The sequence below is a fragment of the Ciona robusta genome, unplaced genomic scaffold, assembly GCF_009617815.1.
Source record: "Ciona robusta unplaced genomic scaffold, ASM961781v2 AP042734.1".
Lineage (NCBI taxonomy): Eukaryota > Metazoa > Chordata > Ascidiacea > Phlebobranchia > Cionidae > Ciona > Ciona robusta.
Window position 1 is genome coordinate 1 of NW_028323113.1, and position 16,588 is coordinate 16,588.

Genomic DNA, 16,588 nt, shown 5'->3' on the forward strand with positions numbered 1-16,588 from the left:
GAGGAATGTGCCCATTGCCTGACCCACCACGCGATCGAAAGGTCACATATTTACGCTCTGCGCTCGCTTATGAAATAAAAGGAAGACCCTTTATTCTTCCTTTATTTCATAAGCGAGCGATAGCATACATTCAAACACTTGGTAAGCGAAGCAATCGCTGTGAATATGCTCTCGTGGAAAATGACGTAATGCCACGTCAGCGTGCAGCCAGTGTTTTATAAATTATACGATTTATATAAATTGTTTAAACTTTCGGATTTTGCAATAGTGTTACTGTTACATAACATAACAAGTGTACATAAATTTCTAATTAAATATTTTATGGAAAAAAACTAATATCTTGCAACTGGGATTTACGAAACTTTGGTTTCTTGCGCGGTGCCAACGAACAACGCTTATTGGCCTCTGTCCAAGCTTGGCCGAGACGATATTTACTTCGTGACAAACCGTTCCGTCATTTTAGCTAGTCGCTGTGTTTTCGCAGCGTAACCAATGCACCGGACGTAAGAAAGTTGATTTTATTATTAATAGGATTTCTTTCTATTACAAAAATACGAGCGTTTTCGACGATCCGGACTGTGACATTATCAGTGATAAAGGGGTATTTCTACAATTCTGATCTGATAAAAAACTGCTGCAACAGTTATAAATAATTTTTAATTAAATATTTTTTGTATGAATTTTACATTTTGCAACACTGGGAATTACGAAACGAGACGTCTCTTTAACCGCAAACCACGTGTTCTGTATTATTTTGATTAGCGACGCTTTTCGACTGAATAGGAACGTATTCTCGTACGCCTTTCTCCTTGATGACGTCATAGTGCCTCGGGCTCAGGCTCGTGCCGAGCTTTTCGTTGAAGCTCGGCGCTCGGCGAACCCGAGCTTTTACGACCTCAGCACATCCCTAATAAATATGTTTAACTTGGTGTCCTATCTTTCCCCACATTTAAGTTTTAGGTTTTTATTGCCACCTTTAAAAGGTTTACTTTTATTTCGATAATTTCTACCTTAGGGGCTATTCAAATATAAAAAGACAATTTAAAAAAAAATATATTCAAAGTTAAGTTATTTGCACTGGAAAATAATTTCTGAGAAGTGGCTTGTGCGAAAAATAGTGTAGTAATATCCAGTTTGTATCAAAAATATAAACGTTATTAATAGTTAATAATAATTTTCTGTAATTAAAACTTTATATACATTTGTAGGACACAAGATTTATTGATTGAAGTTCGAACAATGCCCATTGTCATTCAAACAATACCAATTGTCATCAAGGGCCTACCCAAAGGTTTAAAAAGGAGGGGTAGGTCTTTTGCTTAGAAAATGGACACATATAAAAAAGTTTTTGCTTGGAAAATGGACGCATATGAAACTCAACGTTTTCGATGAAAACATACCTAGACTGATATAATTAATAACACACATAATAGAATCGGTTTTAAACTACAATATTATGACTTCTTTATTATTTTTTAAAATAAAGAGTTCTAATTTTAACACAAAATAAAATAAAAAATTGTCAATTTTTTTTAAATATTTAAAGGTGGGAGGGGGGTTCGGACCCCTGTGACCAGTGGCGCAGCCAGTTTAGGGGTTGCGACCCCCCCTTTCAAACCCCCCTAAATTTTTTTTTATTAAAACCCCCCCTTATTTTTTTTCTAGCTACGCCACTGCCTGTGACCCCTTGTATGTGCCTCTGGGCCCTGATTATCATACAATAATAAAATGTAGATATCCTGTTAAAAACTATAGCATAGGGCAAGGAAAATAATGTTTCAGGTTTTTTACTTTTTGAATTGTTGTCAAAAAATAAAGGAAGGATAGTACTTATTCGTGGTTTTGATTTTAAAAATACTTGGCAATGCCTGCTTAAGTGTCCCGTTTCCCCCACTGTATATATTGATTTTAAATGTTAAATCTAAGCTTTATAAAATAACATGTCAATCAAATATTTTTGGGGGTATTTACAGTGGCTAAAACTTCCATGTTGGTTTCACATTTTCGTTTTGCTTCAAGATAATTTAGTGTTTGCACATGGGCTTGGAACTTTGGTGTCACACCACGAAGTTCCAACAATCCTGTTTCTACAAAAATAATAAGCACAATTAATATTAATATCATTAAATATGTTCAAATTAAAACATACAAATTTTCTTGCTGTGGCTATTGTTAAAAATGTTAGTTTTTAAATCTGTTTTACCTTTTAAGCACACTTCACGGTATACACCAAGTTTAGGATTTTGTGCACGAAGGACTATTTCTTTAAGGAGGTTAAAATATTCTCTAACGGTAAGTCTGGTAAATACCACCAAGTTACTCTCAACGAGGGTTGCTGTACAGCCCACCTGTAGTAAACAACATATATTAATAGAATCCCTTCATATTTAAATTAACACAACAAGTGTGGATAGTACCAACAGTAGTAAAACATAAGTACCTTAGCAAAATAATGCCTGACACATTCTTCAGTTATAATGTTGTAAGATGGGCAATGTGGAGGCAACTCTATGAATTAATACAGAACAAGTCAATTAAAAAAAGAACCTTATAGTACACACTTACCAGATTCACATACAAAGGGGTGCTTTTTACCACACCACTCATCTATCCAAAACTCATCTAAAATAGCAGTGTTCTCAGGAACACCTTCTGGATTATTAAGTCGAACAGCACCACAGTTTTCCACACACCATTTATTATCAGGTTGAGCATGTTCAGATCCACCAAGATACCAACGTTCAAATGGGAATGGACCTGTGTGTTTAGAAAGCAATTTAATATTTATCTGTCTTTAACAGTAAACTATTTTAATTACTTGTTAAACATAGATTTGGGGTTTAGTATTAAAAACCTAAAAGTAGTTACCTTTTTCACAGATTACACGCAATTTTTCAAAACACCCAATCTCTTGCCAGCCGACACCATACCCAAAACGACCACAAAGTCGTTCCATACCATGAAACTCATCATCACCCATCCATAAATCATTGGTGGGATGACCAGGACACCATAATATTTTTCCTATAATAAAAGCACAAATAAGGCAAAAGAATGGGGAAATCTCAATTTAAAAGCCATTGCTAACATACGTGTATTTTTTAAACCATATTTGATTTTACCGCTGAGCAAGAAAATGAATGTTATAATATTAAATGCAGTAGAGCATTCAAGAGAAAAGAAATTAAGAGTGCGTATTTCTCTTTTAAAACAACTTTTTAACTGATACTAGGGACGTACCAAACCCGAGCAACTCGTTTTTTAACTCTCAGTACTGGGCTGAAAATTCTGAAAATTGGGTCAAGTGCCAAGTCTTATGCTATTGTTATCATGAGAGCGAAACACATTAAAAATGCAGCTACTAAAAGATACCGGGACTTATCAGCATAGATTTCTCTTTAGTCATTATTCGTTTGTTGTAAATTCGCTCTCTGAAAAGTAACGGATCGCAACGTTAGCGAATGTGCCCGTCTCGAATTACTTCCTGTATCGAATTACATTCGTATCAGCTTACACGAGTGCCCAATGTTTCATATCTGATTTTCAATAAAAAACACCAAAAACTTTTTTATATATATATATACATTACTGGTGCTGGTGCAACAAATATAAATAGTTTTTAATTATTTATTTATACATAATTCAATGTTTTGCAACACTGTGAATTACAAAACGAGTGGTATCTTTAACCATAAGCCACGACTTCTGTATGATTTGAATTAGTGCCTGACCAATATTACTTTATACAAACCGATAATGATATTTTGTAAATTTCAGATGCCAAAAAACCGTTATCATAATTAGAGGTCGAGCGATATATCGGTTCATCGATATTATCGGCCGATATTTACGTTCTACCGATAATCGGTAACAATAAAAAAAGCCGATATTTCACCGATATATAAATAGTTTAGGCCAAAGTTAGTATAGACCAAGTTAGGAAACGGCGCTCGTTACCGCCATTACGGAGCCCACAGAGCGTGAATCGCCTATACAAATGCATGGACGGCATGTTTTCATTTAGTTCTTGTAAGCGATACAAAGCTAGAAAACACGTATAGCGGTTGTTTTAACGTTTAAAATATAATTTCTAATATAAATCTTGTTATATAATATTAAATCTAGGAATTAATGTGAAGTAAATTAATATTTTGACTGGTTTTCGGCGTACAGTGTGGTTTAACAGGGTACTTTACGCTGGCGATTAAAACTAGCAGAAATCAGCTTAGTTTACATAGTAGTATATGATCATACCTACGAATCTACAGAGCCATTCTTTACTACATTTATAACCCAACTTGAGTGGACATGCAGCTCCAAACTGCTTAAGTACTAGCAGATAAGGTGTTCGCATTTTCCGATTTCATAAAGACCCGTAACGCAGAAAAGGTAGCTTACTAATTCAAGCAGAGGACCAAAAATAGTAACTCAGTATTGTTTTCCTCAATGTCATTTCGATATTAGGCAAATTTTACACAGATACCTTAAGTTTCGTTGCCGGGTATACGTGTTAAGTTTGTGAGCCAAAAAGTAAAATCACGGCAATTTACATGCAAAACTGCAGGTAGATACACCAGTTTATGGTAATGTTATGCGTTTTTGTTTGTATTTTTATATTTTAAACATGTTCTCTTTTGATTTTGGTTAGTAAACTTGATATTTTCTGTTTTTTTACTCTTTAATCGATTGAGTGTTTAATAAAAGTTGATTATTTTTGTGAGGTTTATTATTGTGATAAGATATAACATTAGTAGAAAGCCATTTTTACGCGCAGAAGTGCTAGGTTTTTAAAAAATCGCAATATTTAAACGAAAAACAGCACCCAGCAATGATAAAATGCTATGCCGTGGGCTCCGAAATGGTGGCGTCTATGAGGTCATAGACGCGCGACAATGGATAACAAGACTCGTTGTTTTAGAATCCGTTTCCTAACTTGGTCTATACTAACTTTGGTTTAGGCGAAATGACATACATCCTACTTGACTTTTACATGTGCGTATAGTTTAGCCTTCACGCACCTGGTAGTTTAGGGTTTATGCTGGCGCTAGTTCAATGCCACGTGCATCATAGTTTGATCTTTTCGTGCGTTGTAGTTTAACCTTCACATGCGTCGTCAAACAAATAATAACATCTCTATTAAGTAAACATAATATTTATTTCGGCTAGTGCAGTTTGTTTGTGTATTATGTTGACGCTCAAAGAGACGCATAAGTGGACTAAAGTAACCTTGAGGGCACACGCGGCTGATAAACATGACATGCGTTGGAAACCTGATCAGACACTTTGACCAAGCTTCATACTTAAGATTGTTACAAAGGAGTTAAATTAATTATTGGAACGAGTTAAAAAAACAAGTTAGCACTTTGCATTAATTCTTACAAACAAGTTCAGGCTCGGCACGAGGTCGCGAAACCGAGATTCAGCGCAAGCCATGGTCCCTAGTGTCTGGAAAATCTACTGCAGATGTCCAATCTTACGCGACAAACTGCCTGTGGCGACGGTTAGCACAGCGTCGCTAAAATTTCACGCAGCAATAATAAAAAAACTCCAGGTGTTGCCAGAAAATTGCTTTATATGAAGTGGGAATTCTGACGTGCGTGGATGTTAATGTAATACTATATTAGTTTAGAGGAAAAATATATATATCTTGGATTAAATGCCAAATTATTCGCAAGAAAATCTGACCAAGATTGTTTTGGATGCATTTAAAAATACGTCCTTGTATGTTTTAGTAAAATATACTTCAGGACAACTACTTTACCCTTCTTTGATTTAGTCGTTCTGGTGTTTCGTTCAACCACACCAGGCCTTAATTTTGGTCATAACAGCAGGTTATCTTCCCTTGTAACCCTGGCGCGTCGTAACAAACTACAATCATTCACAAAATCTCTGCGTCATAATTCTTGTTTGTAATGCAACAAATTATAAAATTTGAAAAAAATCAATTTAACAAAACTCGAGAAACAAACAAAATTAATTAAACCAGAGTCAGTTATGTTTCACAACACACCATCAAAGCTGTGTTCGCCTATTACCGATCAAGTTAAATACAAATATTTAAGAAGTTAAACTTGTTTTATAATTGGAAAATCCAGGGGTTGCTTCCACCCCTGCAAAATTGTCAGGGTAGGTCTGCATACCCTGCACCATATAAATCGACCCAGTGCCGTTCCCGTATAGTCTGACTCGAGAGACAAGTGATCTTTTCGTCAGCGTGTTAGCGTCTAAATACGATAATATAGATAATGATTGCAACATCTTTCGCAATCAGTCACATTTATTAAAAGCAATCGTATTGTAGTTGATTGTAAGTCACAGAATTTGGATTAAATCAACTACAAACGGTCGTAACTTTGACGCGCGCCGTTTTTTTTGTTTAGAGCTATCATGGCCTACCCAATACACGGCCTAGGAATACATCGAAACTGCTCAGACAATAAGAGGCCTATTGACGCGAATAATGCCCATTATAATACATTGTTACGTCACGGTTTTATGAATGGATTTTGCTGTCTGGCTGTAGTTTTTGCATCAAATAACAGTTTATTTACCATTCCCGGTTAAATTACCTTATTTTTCGGGTTATTATATCAACATCTTATATTTTTTATAAATGTTTAAGCATGACTGAACAGATATGGGTTACTTTTAACCACGTGCCGCATACAAGTAAGTTTTACCGACAGTTTAGTTTGGCTCAGTCGATTATTTGCGTCATAATAAAAAACAGGTTGGGTATAACACGAGCGCCCGAAACATTGGGCGCTCGTGTTATACGATACCGACTGTAATTCAAGACGTGCAAATTTGCGCTGCTGTTGCGATTTGGCTGTCACGCCCGGCTACGCGTCTTTTAAATCCTCGGCAATATTGCCGATGTCTTTTAAAAACCGTCGGCAACCAGTTGCCGAAGTACTTTTATACGAGTCTCCAGGGCTGTATATATATACATATACTTTTTATTTATATTTGCATACTAACGTAAACAAAGCCAAAAGTTACCGATTACTTTGTTACCAGAAAATTTCCGATGCGTGGCAGTTTACTTAACTCGCAAGCGTTACAATCATTAATTACTTAATATTTGGACGTTTTTTTTACACTTTGGTTTACAAGACTAAGCTTAGTTAAAATTAATGTATGGAATACAAACGATTAATCAATGTTAAAGTACATTTTAGGTACGAATTAGCGCCTTAAAAAAAGACATGTAATCGTATATTATTCGCTAATTTTTAAATTTCTAATTTTTAAATTTTTTTTTTCATATGCAGTAGCCAGTAGCGTTTATAAAACTATGCTTAGTTCAAAATACTTTATGGAGTACAATCACTAACTTAAAGTTTTAGGTGCATTTTGAATTTGGCGCATTTTATCAAACAGTGAAGTAGTTGTAATTAATCGCTAATTATGCGGTTTTAATTCTGAAAATTTAGTCTTAAAATTATAAATATATATTAAGATTTGATTTCAATAAGGAGATTAAAGAATAAATGCTAGAGGTAAGAATTTAGTTATATGCAAAAAAAGTCGTCCAAAAATCAACAACAACAAGAACAACTATTCAACGAAAAAGGATCTATATGAGCACTAACGTGCTTAAAAACTATATATATTTGCTATTTAGCTAATGTAGTTTTACCATAAAGTAGGGAATCAAATTTTATGAAAAGTCTATACTAAAATAATAATTGATAACAAACCTACCTTGTTCCTCTTCTGTTGGTAATGGAAAACCATTATCTTCATACCATTGCTGCCACATATATAGTGGAGTGCCATCGGACCATTGAAATGATCTTAAATCTTCGTTAACCCGTGTGAAATCTAACCACACTGCATTTTGTTTATTTAGTACACCAGTTTCCTTTAATTGTGCTATACCCGTTAACAACTCATATGTAGTTTCCTTTGAAATAAAATATTAAAACATTACAAAAACAGCTGCCACATTGTAACATGAAAAGTTCACCAGGGTTGCATTAAAAAGAAAGGTGTACGAGAATACGTGCTTATTCAGGCAAAAAGCGTGGCTCATCCGAATAATACAGAGCACATGGTTTGCGGTAAAAAAGACGTCTTATTTCGAAATTTCCAACAAAAAGTATTTGATTAAAAATTATTCATAGGCTAACTGTTGCAGCAGTGGTGCAACCAGCGCATTCAAAAGGGGACCGTCATACAGACATTTACAACCAAAACAGTCTATGGGACAAGTAAACTTGGCTAGGCACTTGTCCCTTAACATTCATATTGAATGTTAAATAGACCGGCATATTGATAAATTGGTATGTTTAGGCTTCACAAACGTGTCGTGTAAAAAAGTGATATAAAATTCTATAAATCGTTAATGCGAACGCACTGGTTCGTCCACTGGTCTGCCTGAGTGTATGTGCGAGTATGCGTGCGTGCGCAAGATTGCGTTGTGCTCGCACGCGGTTTGGCACGTGCAATCCTCTGCCTGAGTACATGTGCGAGTTTGTGTGCATCACGAGGTTACGTGTGCTTTGGCGTGAATGAAGTCAGCTGGCAGGAATTAAACCGTAGCTTGCTTTCATTTGTAAGCTTTTAAAACGGGACAAAGGTAATGTCTTTATAAGTAGCCATTTAATAAGGCCATTAAAATAATCACCTGTATTTTCAAAAACATTTTTTTTTGTTACAAAATGCTTTTTTTACAAAATATTTTTTTCACAAAGATTTTCGACTTTTGTCAAAAACTCAAAATGCACCGACTAAACCATAGTGTTACACTTCCTCACCCCGCCTCTTTTCCACCAGTAAACCTGTGTTATTTCGTAACAAAGATTTAGCTTGCCAGCCATTCTTCGTAAACATATTTGCAACCCTTATATTTTCTGGCTGTACCACTGCTTCCAACTTTTGCAGATAATAAAATCTGGCTGATGCTGACAGCTCAAAAATATGCACTAATTACGTTTGTAGTTGCCATAGGGGCAAATAGGTTTCACTTACCAAGTAAAACCGAGTTTGCTAGCCGCTGCTTTTAAGATGTGTACAAATATATATAGCATACATTGCGGTTTGAACACAGCATTTCTAATGTGTTACAAAATGTGCCGCGTTTGAAGAAAATGTTTGTTTCATTGCGACAAGTAAACATTTTGTTGGAACAAGTAAACTAATGCATTAACTTGTTCTTTGGACAAGCACCTAAAACAAGTTAATGTAGAGCCCTGTATTGGTCTTGCGCACTAGTATCTAAACTACTTTATGCGGTAAATTAAGACTAATATTACATTGTTTATACTAAATTAGAAACGTCTTTTTAATAAATGAAACATGTGTAAGTTTTATGCATATCCATTGCCGATGAGGTTTCCATCTCGTGGTTCTTTGGCAGTGGGCATATTCCTTCAGATTGTTATATTATGAAACGTCATGATTAACCCTTTGAACGCGCCAGATAACCGTTAGCTATTTCCTACCACAAGATACATAATCAAATATTTGCAACAGAAAATCGATTCATTAATAGTTCAATTATTTTAAAAATAATTACAATTGACACGTTCATTGCCATTGGTGCTCCCACAATAGAAGAATTGGCGTTTTAACATAGTTTCAACAGCAATCTGGTTGAATTCATCCAATTTATGTTAAAACTGGATTAAGCAAATGCTTGATATCTGATTTTATATTATGCACTGGTAACAGTTTAACTTTCCTATTACCCGTTTAGTAGCACATTAATCGATTACACCACAGTAGCGCTTGTGATATATTGAAACTCCCACAGCTAGGGTATGGTAATATTCTACAATGTGTTTTCGCCACAATCAGTTTGTGAAGTAATGTAACATCATACGTCCGGCGCCGTGGCTCAGTGGTTTAGGCGCCTGCATCGAGAACCAAAGTGTCCCTGGTTCGATGCGCGACGGCCGTACTAATACTGATCGGCTATGTGTCCTTGGGCAAGATACTTAACGGACATTGCTCCAACCTAGCGGTCACTTATGGGTTGTCTAAATTAACAGTCATAAACAGGAAAAACCATTACCAACAAAGTTGCATATATGTGGTGACTCGCTGCCCAGACGAGGATAAACCTTCTTTGGAAGTGCGTCTGGTGGTGACGTTGCGAGTACGAGTGTAGTTCTCGAATGATGTTTGCGAATCGTGTGAGAATGAGTTCGCAGATATAGTCCGCAGATATAGTCCGCAGATGGAGTCCCACGGGTCAAAAATCGGGACAGAAAACGGAACTTGGTTCGGAACACTGAAGTCGGAACATGAAAAAAGAACTTCACTACCGCGAGCACATCACTTCCGGACGTACAAGGGTGTTGGGGTAATGGGCCAAGTCTGGCCTAAATCCTAGTTCCTCACCCAAACAGAATAGAAATACAATATAATGTGATATCATAGGTTCGGATTACACAATACATAAGCCTCAATAACCGTTTACATCACAATGTCGCTGGTGATGTAATGTATTACCCAAGTTGGTATTTTTTAACATCTTACCTTATGGTAATGGATGAAATCCCAATACAGCTTATGATGTTACAGTTATGCTGGTGGGCGTACATTTATCTAACAGTAACGTAAAATAGGTTACCTAGGTTCATGGCTCCTAGCTACTACCAATGTGGGCGTACCCAAGGGCAAGACACTTAACCCCAATAGCTCCAACCCATCGGTTACTAATGGCCTGTCCAAATTGTCAGAGATACATGAAAAACATAAAAAAAACAATCACCCACAAAGTTAAAATCATGGTAACTCATGAGAAAGACATACTAGGATGCAGTCCGCGAATTTCAGGGAAGCTTAAAGCTAAAACTTTTGCAAAGCGAAAGTAGGCAGCTTATTTGAGATTCTGTCTTTTTACGTAAGCTATTAAATGGGTAAAAGCATAGGTTGTGGCTTTTTCCCACGTGTGCAGATCGTGCTCACAAAGCGTTCTCTCATTTTTATAAAAGAAACAGGCGAAAGTGTAAAAGTGCTCCATGCAACTCCTGCTTATAAAGCGATCTCTTATTTTTATAAAAAAAAAAACAGGCGAGAGCGCAAGAGTGCTCTATTCGAACGACTGCTTATAAAGCGTTCTCTCATTTTTATATAAAAAAAAACGAGAGCGTGAGCTTTGCGAACGCGTCTTCCGAAACAGTTTCTTATTTTTAAAAAAGAGTAGGACCCAACACGTTTTGCTCATTATGGAATACACTTGGAATTATGCCGTCCTAATCAACCCTGTTATTGCGTGAAATAAAATTGAAAACTTCAATCCTGTACTATAAAACCAATAATCTGAAGATGTGTTTTATTTATAATGGTAAAATTATAAGTTTACTTTTTTATTTTTGTGACTTTTGCAATATCCAGTGACTATTCTTCGGGCCGGTATGGCATTAACTTTTGTTAGATAAGTTTGCAACAAGCTATTTTTCTGTTTTGCGCAATACATGTAGATTGTAGAATATCCTATCTTTTAATTATTAGTAAATTAAATAAAATTCACAGCGATCGTCAAACACGAAGATTGTGCATTCATGAATATGACCAATACATTTTTGATAAAAACTTTGAACACGACGTATTGGATGTATTTGGTGTTACAAATTGTATTGGAACAAGGATATAACGGATAAAACATGTTCAAATATTATAAAGTTATCAGCAATAAAAAAATGTTAATTCAACACGCACACGATTATGCCGCACGGGAATTTGAGTATTCCCAAAAATATTACGTCATCGGAAGCTAAGCTTTTACGGGCTGCCGTCTTATGATCTAAATTTAGTGGGTTGAGGATGTGATAAAAAGTGAGAAATTTTGCATAAAAAAATCAAACACAATAAGTTGATATAACTACACTTACGTTTAATTTTTTACCAATTGCATTATACTCATCATAGTCCTGCAGATATGGTAGGTGAGAGCCAGTACGAGCACAAAAATCTGCTGCCTCAGATCGATTTAACCTCATAGGGTCTTCATGATAAAAAAATGCCAACGCTCCGTTTTTGTGGTAAAGTTATACGTATACAATGGAATTTGTCCTCCAGCAGTCATGTCTACAAAAATTAAAAGATGAAATTTTAAAAATTAAATTAAATGATAAAAGTAAAAACAAATTAAAAAGAATCATTTCTCTAACCTCCAAATTTTGGTGACAAGCTAATAAGTTCATTATCCACAAATGCCCATTTATCTTCATCATAAACGCTTTGTGGGTTGGTTTGGCGCATCCCAACCCAAGCTGCATCACCAAATTCCCCCAGATAACCGTTGGCAAGTTGATAAATTACTGTATTCCTACTGCGGGTTTTGGGCATTGCCAATGTGCCCCATGCACCTAATAATATCATATTCACAGAATACATGTCTGATCAAGATTGTTAAAAGGTTACCTTTACAAGTCATAGAAGCCTGTTCATACGTTGCAAGAGTGTCAAAGTACAGATAATGGTTTCCACCTACTGTTTGCTCACGATTAGCACGCAAACCTAAATTAATGACAACATTAGTAAGAAATGTGTTTGTATAACAATCTATTAAACAAATATCTCCATTAAGTATATATACACACTGGCACCAGAGCTGTGATTGGGCAGCAACAGCCGGACTAGCTCGCGACACTTAGTCCAATTTAAGTTATGTACATTTTGTTGTCGTGGCAATAACTATAACTGTTAATTTAGCAACGTATCGGCGTCACAAAACCAAGATCGGTGTGAGCCATTTTCATAGTACCCATTGTTGCCAAAATCTACTTCAGACGTATAGGGATGCACATTACAGCAGAATATTTGGGTATTCTAGGATATCCTAGAATACTTTATTTCGAATCTAAAATTTCGAATCTTTTTATATTTATAGGAAAAAATAATTTCACCTGCATAAGTCAATTTAATGACTCTTTAATAGCAGCCTTGTTGGATCATAAGCTGTAAAATGATCAAAAAATTTATTGGGTAGTTTTTGCATCACGAAACGTATAGCAGGCTTTGAAAAAACGTTGCGAAACGTTTACCTTCGAAAGTCCCAGAAACACTTTTTTTTCAAAAATTGTTATTAAAGTTTTAAAATTGTTTTTGTAGTTCATGAGATGACGTGTAATGATGTTATTAAACAGAATACCGAATCCCGTAATTACAAAAGGATTCGAAATTCTGTAATTTGCATCCCTACAGACACACAATCTTACGCGACTAAATTCCGGCGCAGCGTCGTTAAAAAAAAAACTCCAGGTGTCGCCAAAGTTTGAGTCAGCAACGAAATCGTTTAAATGATTATGAAGGGGGAAATCTGACATGTATGGATGTAATATTATTAGATTTAAAGAACAAACAATATATCTTTAAAATTTAAGGTTTTTTATCTCTAAACTCGCCAGTATACATTTTGATAAAATGGCTTACGTTATCTATTATGTAGTCTGAATCGTCGTCTCTCATTAGAACGCTCTTCATCTTGGATTAAAGGGCAAATTACCCACAAGAAACTCTGGCCAAGATTGATTGGATGCATTTAAAAATATCGTCCTTGTATGTTTTGGTAAAATATTTTTCAGGACAACTACTTCGGTCTTCTTTGATTTGGTCGTGGGGTGTTTCAATCAACCACATTAGTGCACACTCAACATCTAATGGTATCTTTAAGTTCAATTTAGGTTGCCAAGGGGTAAGACGATTTTAAATCAGCCTTGAACTTTCACAGTCACTTATTGCGCATGTTCCGTGCTGCGATTCGTTGCCAGGTGTCGACTACCGCAATTTTGGACATCCAATTTGTTGCGAAATACCTAATTATTCTGACGTCATATTACGTCACGTCAGTGATGGCTCTAGAGGGGCTGTTTGGTATTTAAACACCATCCTCAGAATCTTTATACATATTTTCATTTACGTAGCTCTAAAACGAAAAATGGCGCATGTTAAAGTAACAATTGTTTGTAGTTGATTCAAATCAAAATTCCGGGACTTAAAATTAACTATATTACGACTACACGCATAGATTTGTGCACGCACACTGGCGTCCATTCCCGGGGAGCCAGGGGGGCGCGCCCCCTTGGTTTACGTACCTGTATTATTGCGTAACAAAACAACGCATTATCACGATCAATGCAAAAGCGAAATAAAATAACCGTTCTGTTTACGTTTGCATCGTACTTAAGCCTTATATTTACCATGTTTTTATTGCTAGGTGTTGTTAAGTAACAGTAGGGGTTCACACGTGGATTCATTGCATCATAATAGCAATTGCTTGACCTGGCAATTGAATACGAAATAATAGCAATTCACACGTTGATTGTGTTCGTCATAATAGGCATTTACATCATTTAGCATGTAAGAGGTTTAAAAACAGGCTGAATGTTTGCGTTTTTTAAGTAAACCTTTACGTGTAAACCTTTTGTAGTTTAGCCTTTACGTGCATAGGAATTTAGCCTTCACGTGCCTCGTAGTTTAGTCCTTACGTGTGTCATTTTTTACTCTTCACGTGGGTCAGAATTTAGCCTTCACGTGCGTCTTGTTTAGCTTTCCTTGTGTTGTAGCTTAGCTTTCACGTGCGCTGCAGTTCAGCCTTCACGTGTAACGTAGTTTAGCCTTCACATGTGTGGTAGTTTAACCTTCACGTGTGTCGTAGTTCAGCTTTCCTGTGTGTGGTAGTTTAGCCTTTTTTTTCGCCCCCACGTCCCCCCCCTAAGATTGGTTTACAACGTGAAAAATTCAACGCCTATGTGCACGCATACACTTAGGCAAACGAATGCACGGGCGTAGTGGCGCAGCCAGAAAAAAAAGGGGGGGGGGTGTTAATCAAAAAAAATTCAAATTTTTTTTTTAATTATATAAGTTTTTTTGGGGGTTTCTAAGGGGGGACGAAGCCTAAACATACAAGTTTGTCGTGGTGAATTAAAACTTACGGATTGATTTACACACATATAAATACGGAACTTGCACAATACGTTAAAGTTCAGAGTTAATTTAAAATTGTATTTCCCATTGGCAACTTTAAACGAACCTAGAGATACTGTTACATGTTGAGTGTGCGCTGGTGTGGTTAATGAACCACCAGAATGACTAAATCAAACAAGGCCAAAGTAGTTGTTCTAACAAATATTTTTACAAACATACAAGGACGTATTTTTAAATGCATGCAAAACTATCCTGGCCAGATTTTCTTGCGAGTAGCAGTGCTGCGATTTGTTGCCAGATGTCGCCTAGCGCAATTTTCGGCATCCAAATTGTCGCGAGAAACTTAATCATTCTGTACGTCACATCAGTTGCGGATCTAGAGGGGGCTGTTTGGTGTTTGAACTTTGAACACCACCCTCAGAAATGTTATACTTATACATATTTTCGTTTACGTAGCTATAAAAACGAATAACAGCGCTTTTCAAAGTAACGATCCTTTGTAATTGATTTAAATCAGAATTGTGGGATTTAAAATCAACTACAATATGACTTTTTCTAATATATGTGACTGTTTGGCGGTTGTGCAAGTTGTTGCAATCATTATCTATTATCATACTACATTCTGACGAAAAGATTACTCGTCTCTCAAGTCAGACTACAGGAGCGGTAAATTGACAAAAGAAATGCAACAAATTTTACCAACGGACATAAATTAATTAAAAATTTTATCGGTTATTTTGACATCGGAAAGCAGCTTAGACAAGAAATTGGATAATTTTTGATCGGAGACAATTGGTTTGTTACGAAGCGTCAAGGTTACGAAAAGACTACCCACTGTTAGGACCAAACTAAAATCTGGAATCTACAGTGGCGAAATAGGTCTGGTCAGTGGCCACTAAGCTTAATCTAAACACAATTGTATTCACATACTTGTTGCGTTCAAAGTTAGTATAGACCAAGTTAGGAAACGGCGCTTGTGTCCGCCATTACGGAGCCCACAGACCGTGAATCGCCTATACAAATGCATGGTTGGCATGTGTTCATTTAGTTGTTGTAGGCGATACAAAGCTAGAAAAAACGTATAGCGGTTGTTTTATCATTTCAAATATAATTTCTAATATAAATCTTGTTATATAGTATTAAATCTAGGAATTAATGTGAAGTAAATTAATATTTTGACTGGTTTTCGGCGTACAGTGTGGTTTAACAGGGTACTTTCTGTTGGCGATTAAGACTAGCAGCAACCAGCTTAGTTTACATAATAGTATATGATCATACCTAGGAATCTACAGAGCCATTTTTTACTACATTTATAATCCAACATGAGTGGACATGCAGCTCCGAACTGCTTAGGTACTAGCAGATAAGGTGTTCGCGTTTTCCGATTTCATAAAGACCCGTAACGTACTAATTCAAGCAGAAGACCAAAAATAGTAACTCAGTATTGTTTTCCTCAATGTCACTGCGCAGGAGTGCTTGGTTTTAAAAAAATCGCAATATTTAAACGAAAAACAGCACCCAGCAATGATAAAATGCCATGTCATGGGCTCCGTAATGGTGGCGTTTATGACGTCATGGACGCGCGACAATGGATAACAAGACTTGTTGTTTTACAATCCGTTTCCTAACTTGGTCTATACTAACTTTGGTTGCGTCTACATACGTAGAAAGCATTCTCTGATAAATGAGACAATCCTTTAAATGA

The 16,588-nt window shown here is 36.1% G+C and overlaps 1 protein-coding gene across 4 annotated transcripts in view; it reads right to left on the reverse strand.

Annotated features, from left to right (window-relative positions):
• Positions 1 to 1,042: 1,042 nt before the first annotated feature.
• The window catches only part of LOC149724375 (uncharacterized), a 28,667-nt gene continuing 13,121 nt past the window's right edge, over positions 1,043 to 16,588 (reverse strand). The window contains exons 1-8 of one of the 4 annotated variants that reach the window (XM_089893187.1): positions 12,126 to 12,266; positions 11,847 to 12,042; positions 7,708 to 7,909; positions 2,869 to 3,024; positions 2,566 to 2,757; positions 2,441 to 2,508; positions 2,204 to 2,348; positions 1,043 to 2,087 (exon numbers count right to left, since the gene is read on the reverse strand). In XM_089893187.1, the coding sequence (XP_089749313.1) occupies positions 1,948 to 2,087; positions 2,204 to 2,348; positions 2,441 to 2,508; positions 2,566 to 2,757; positions 2,869 to 3,024; positions 7,708 to 7,909; positions 11,847 to 11,954 (1,011 nt within the window). In that variant the 5' untranslated portion in view covers positions 11,955 to 12,042; positions 12,126 to 12,266 and the 3' untranslated portion in view covers positions 1,043 to 1,947. The other 3 variants (XR_016386715.1, XR_016386716.1, XM_089893186.1) reach the window with 3 other exon arrangements.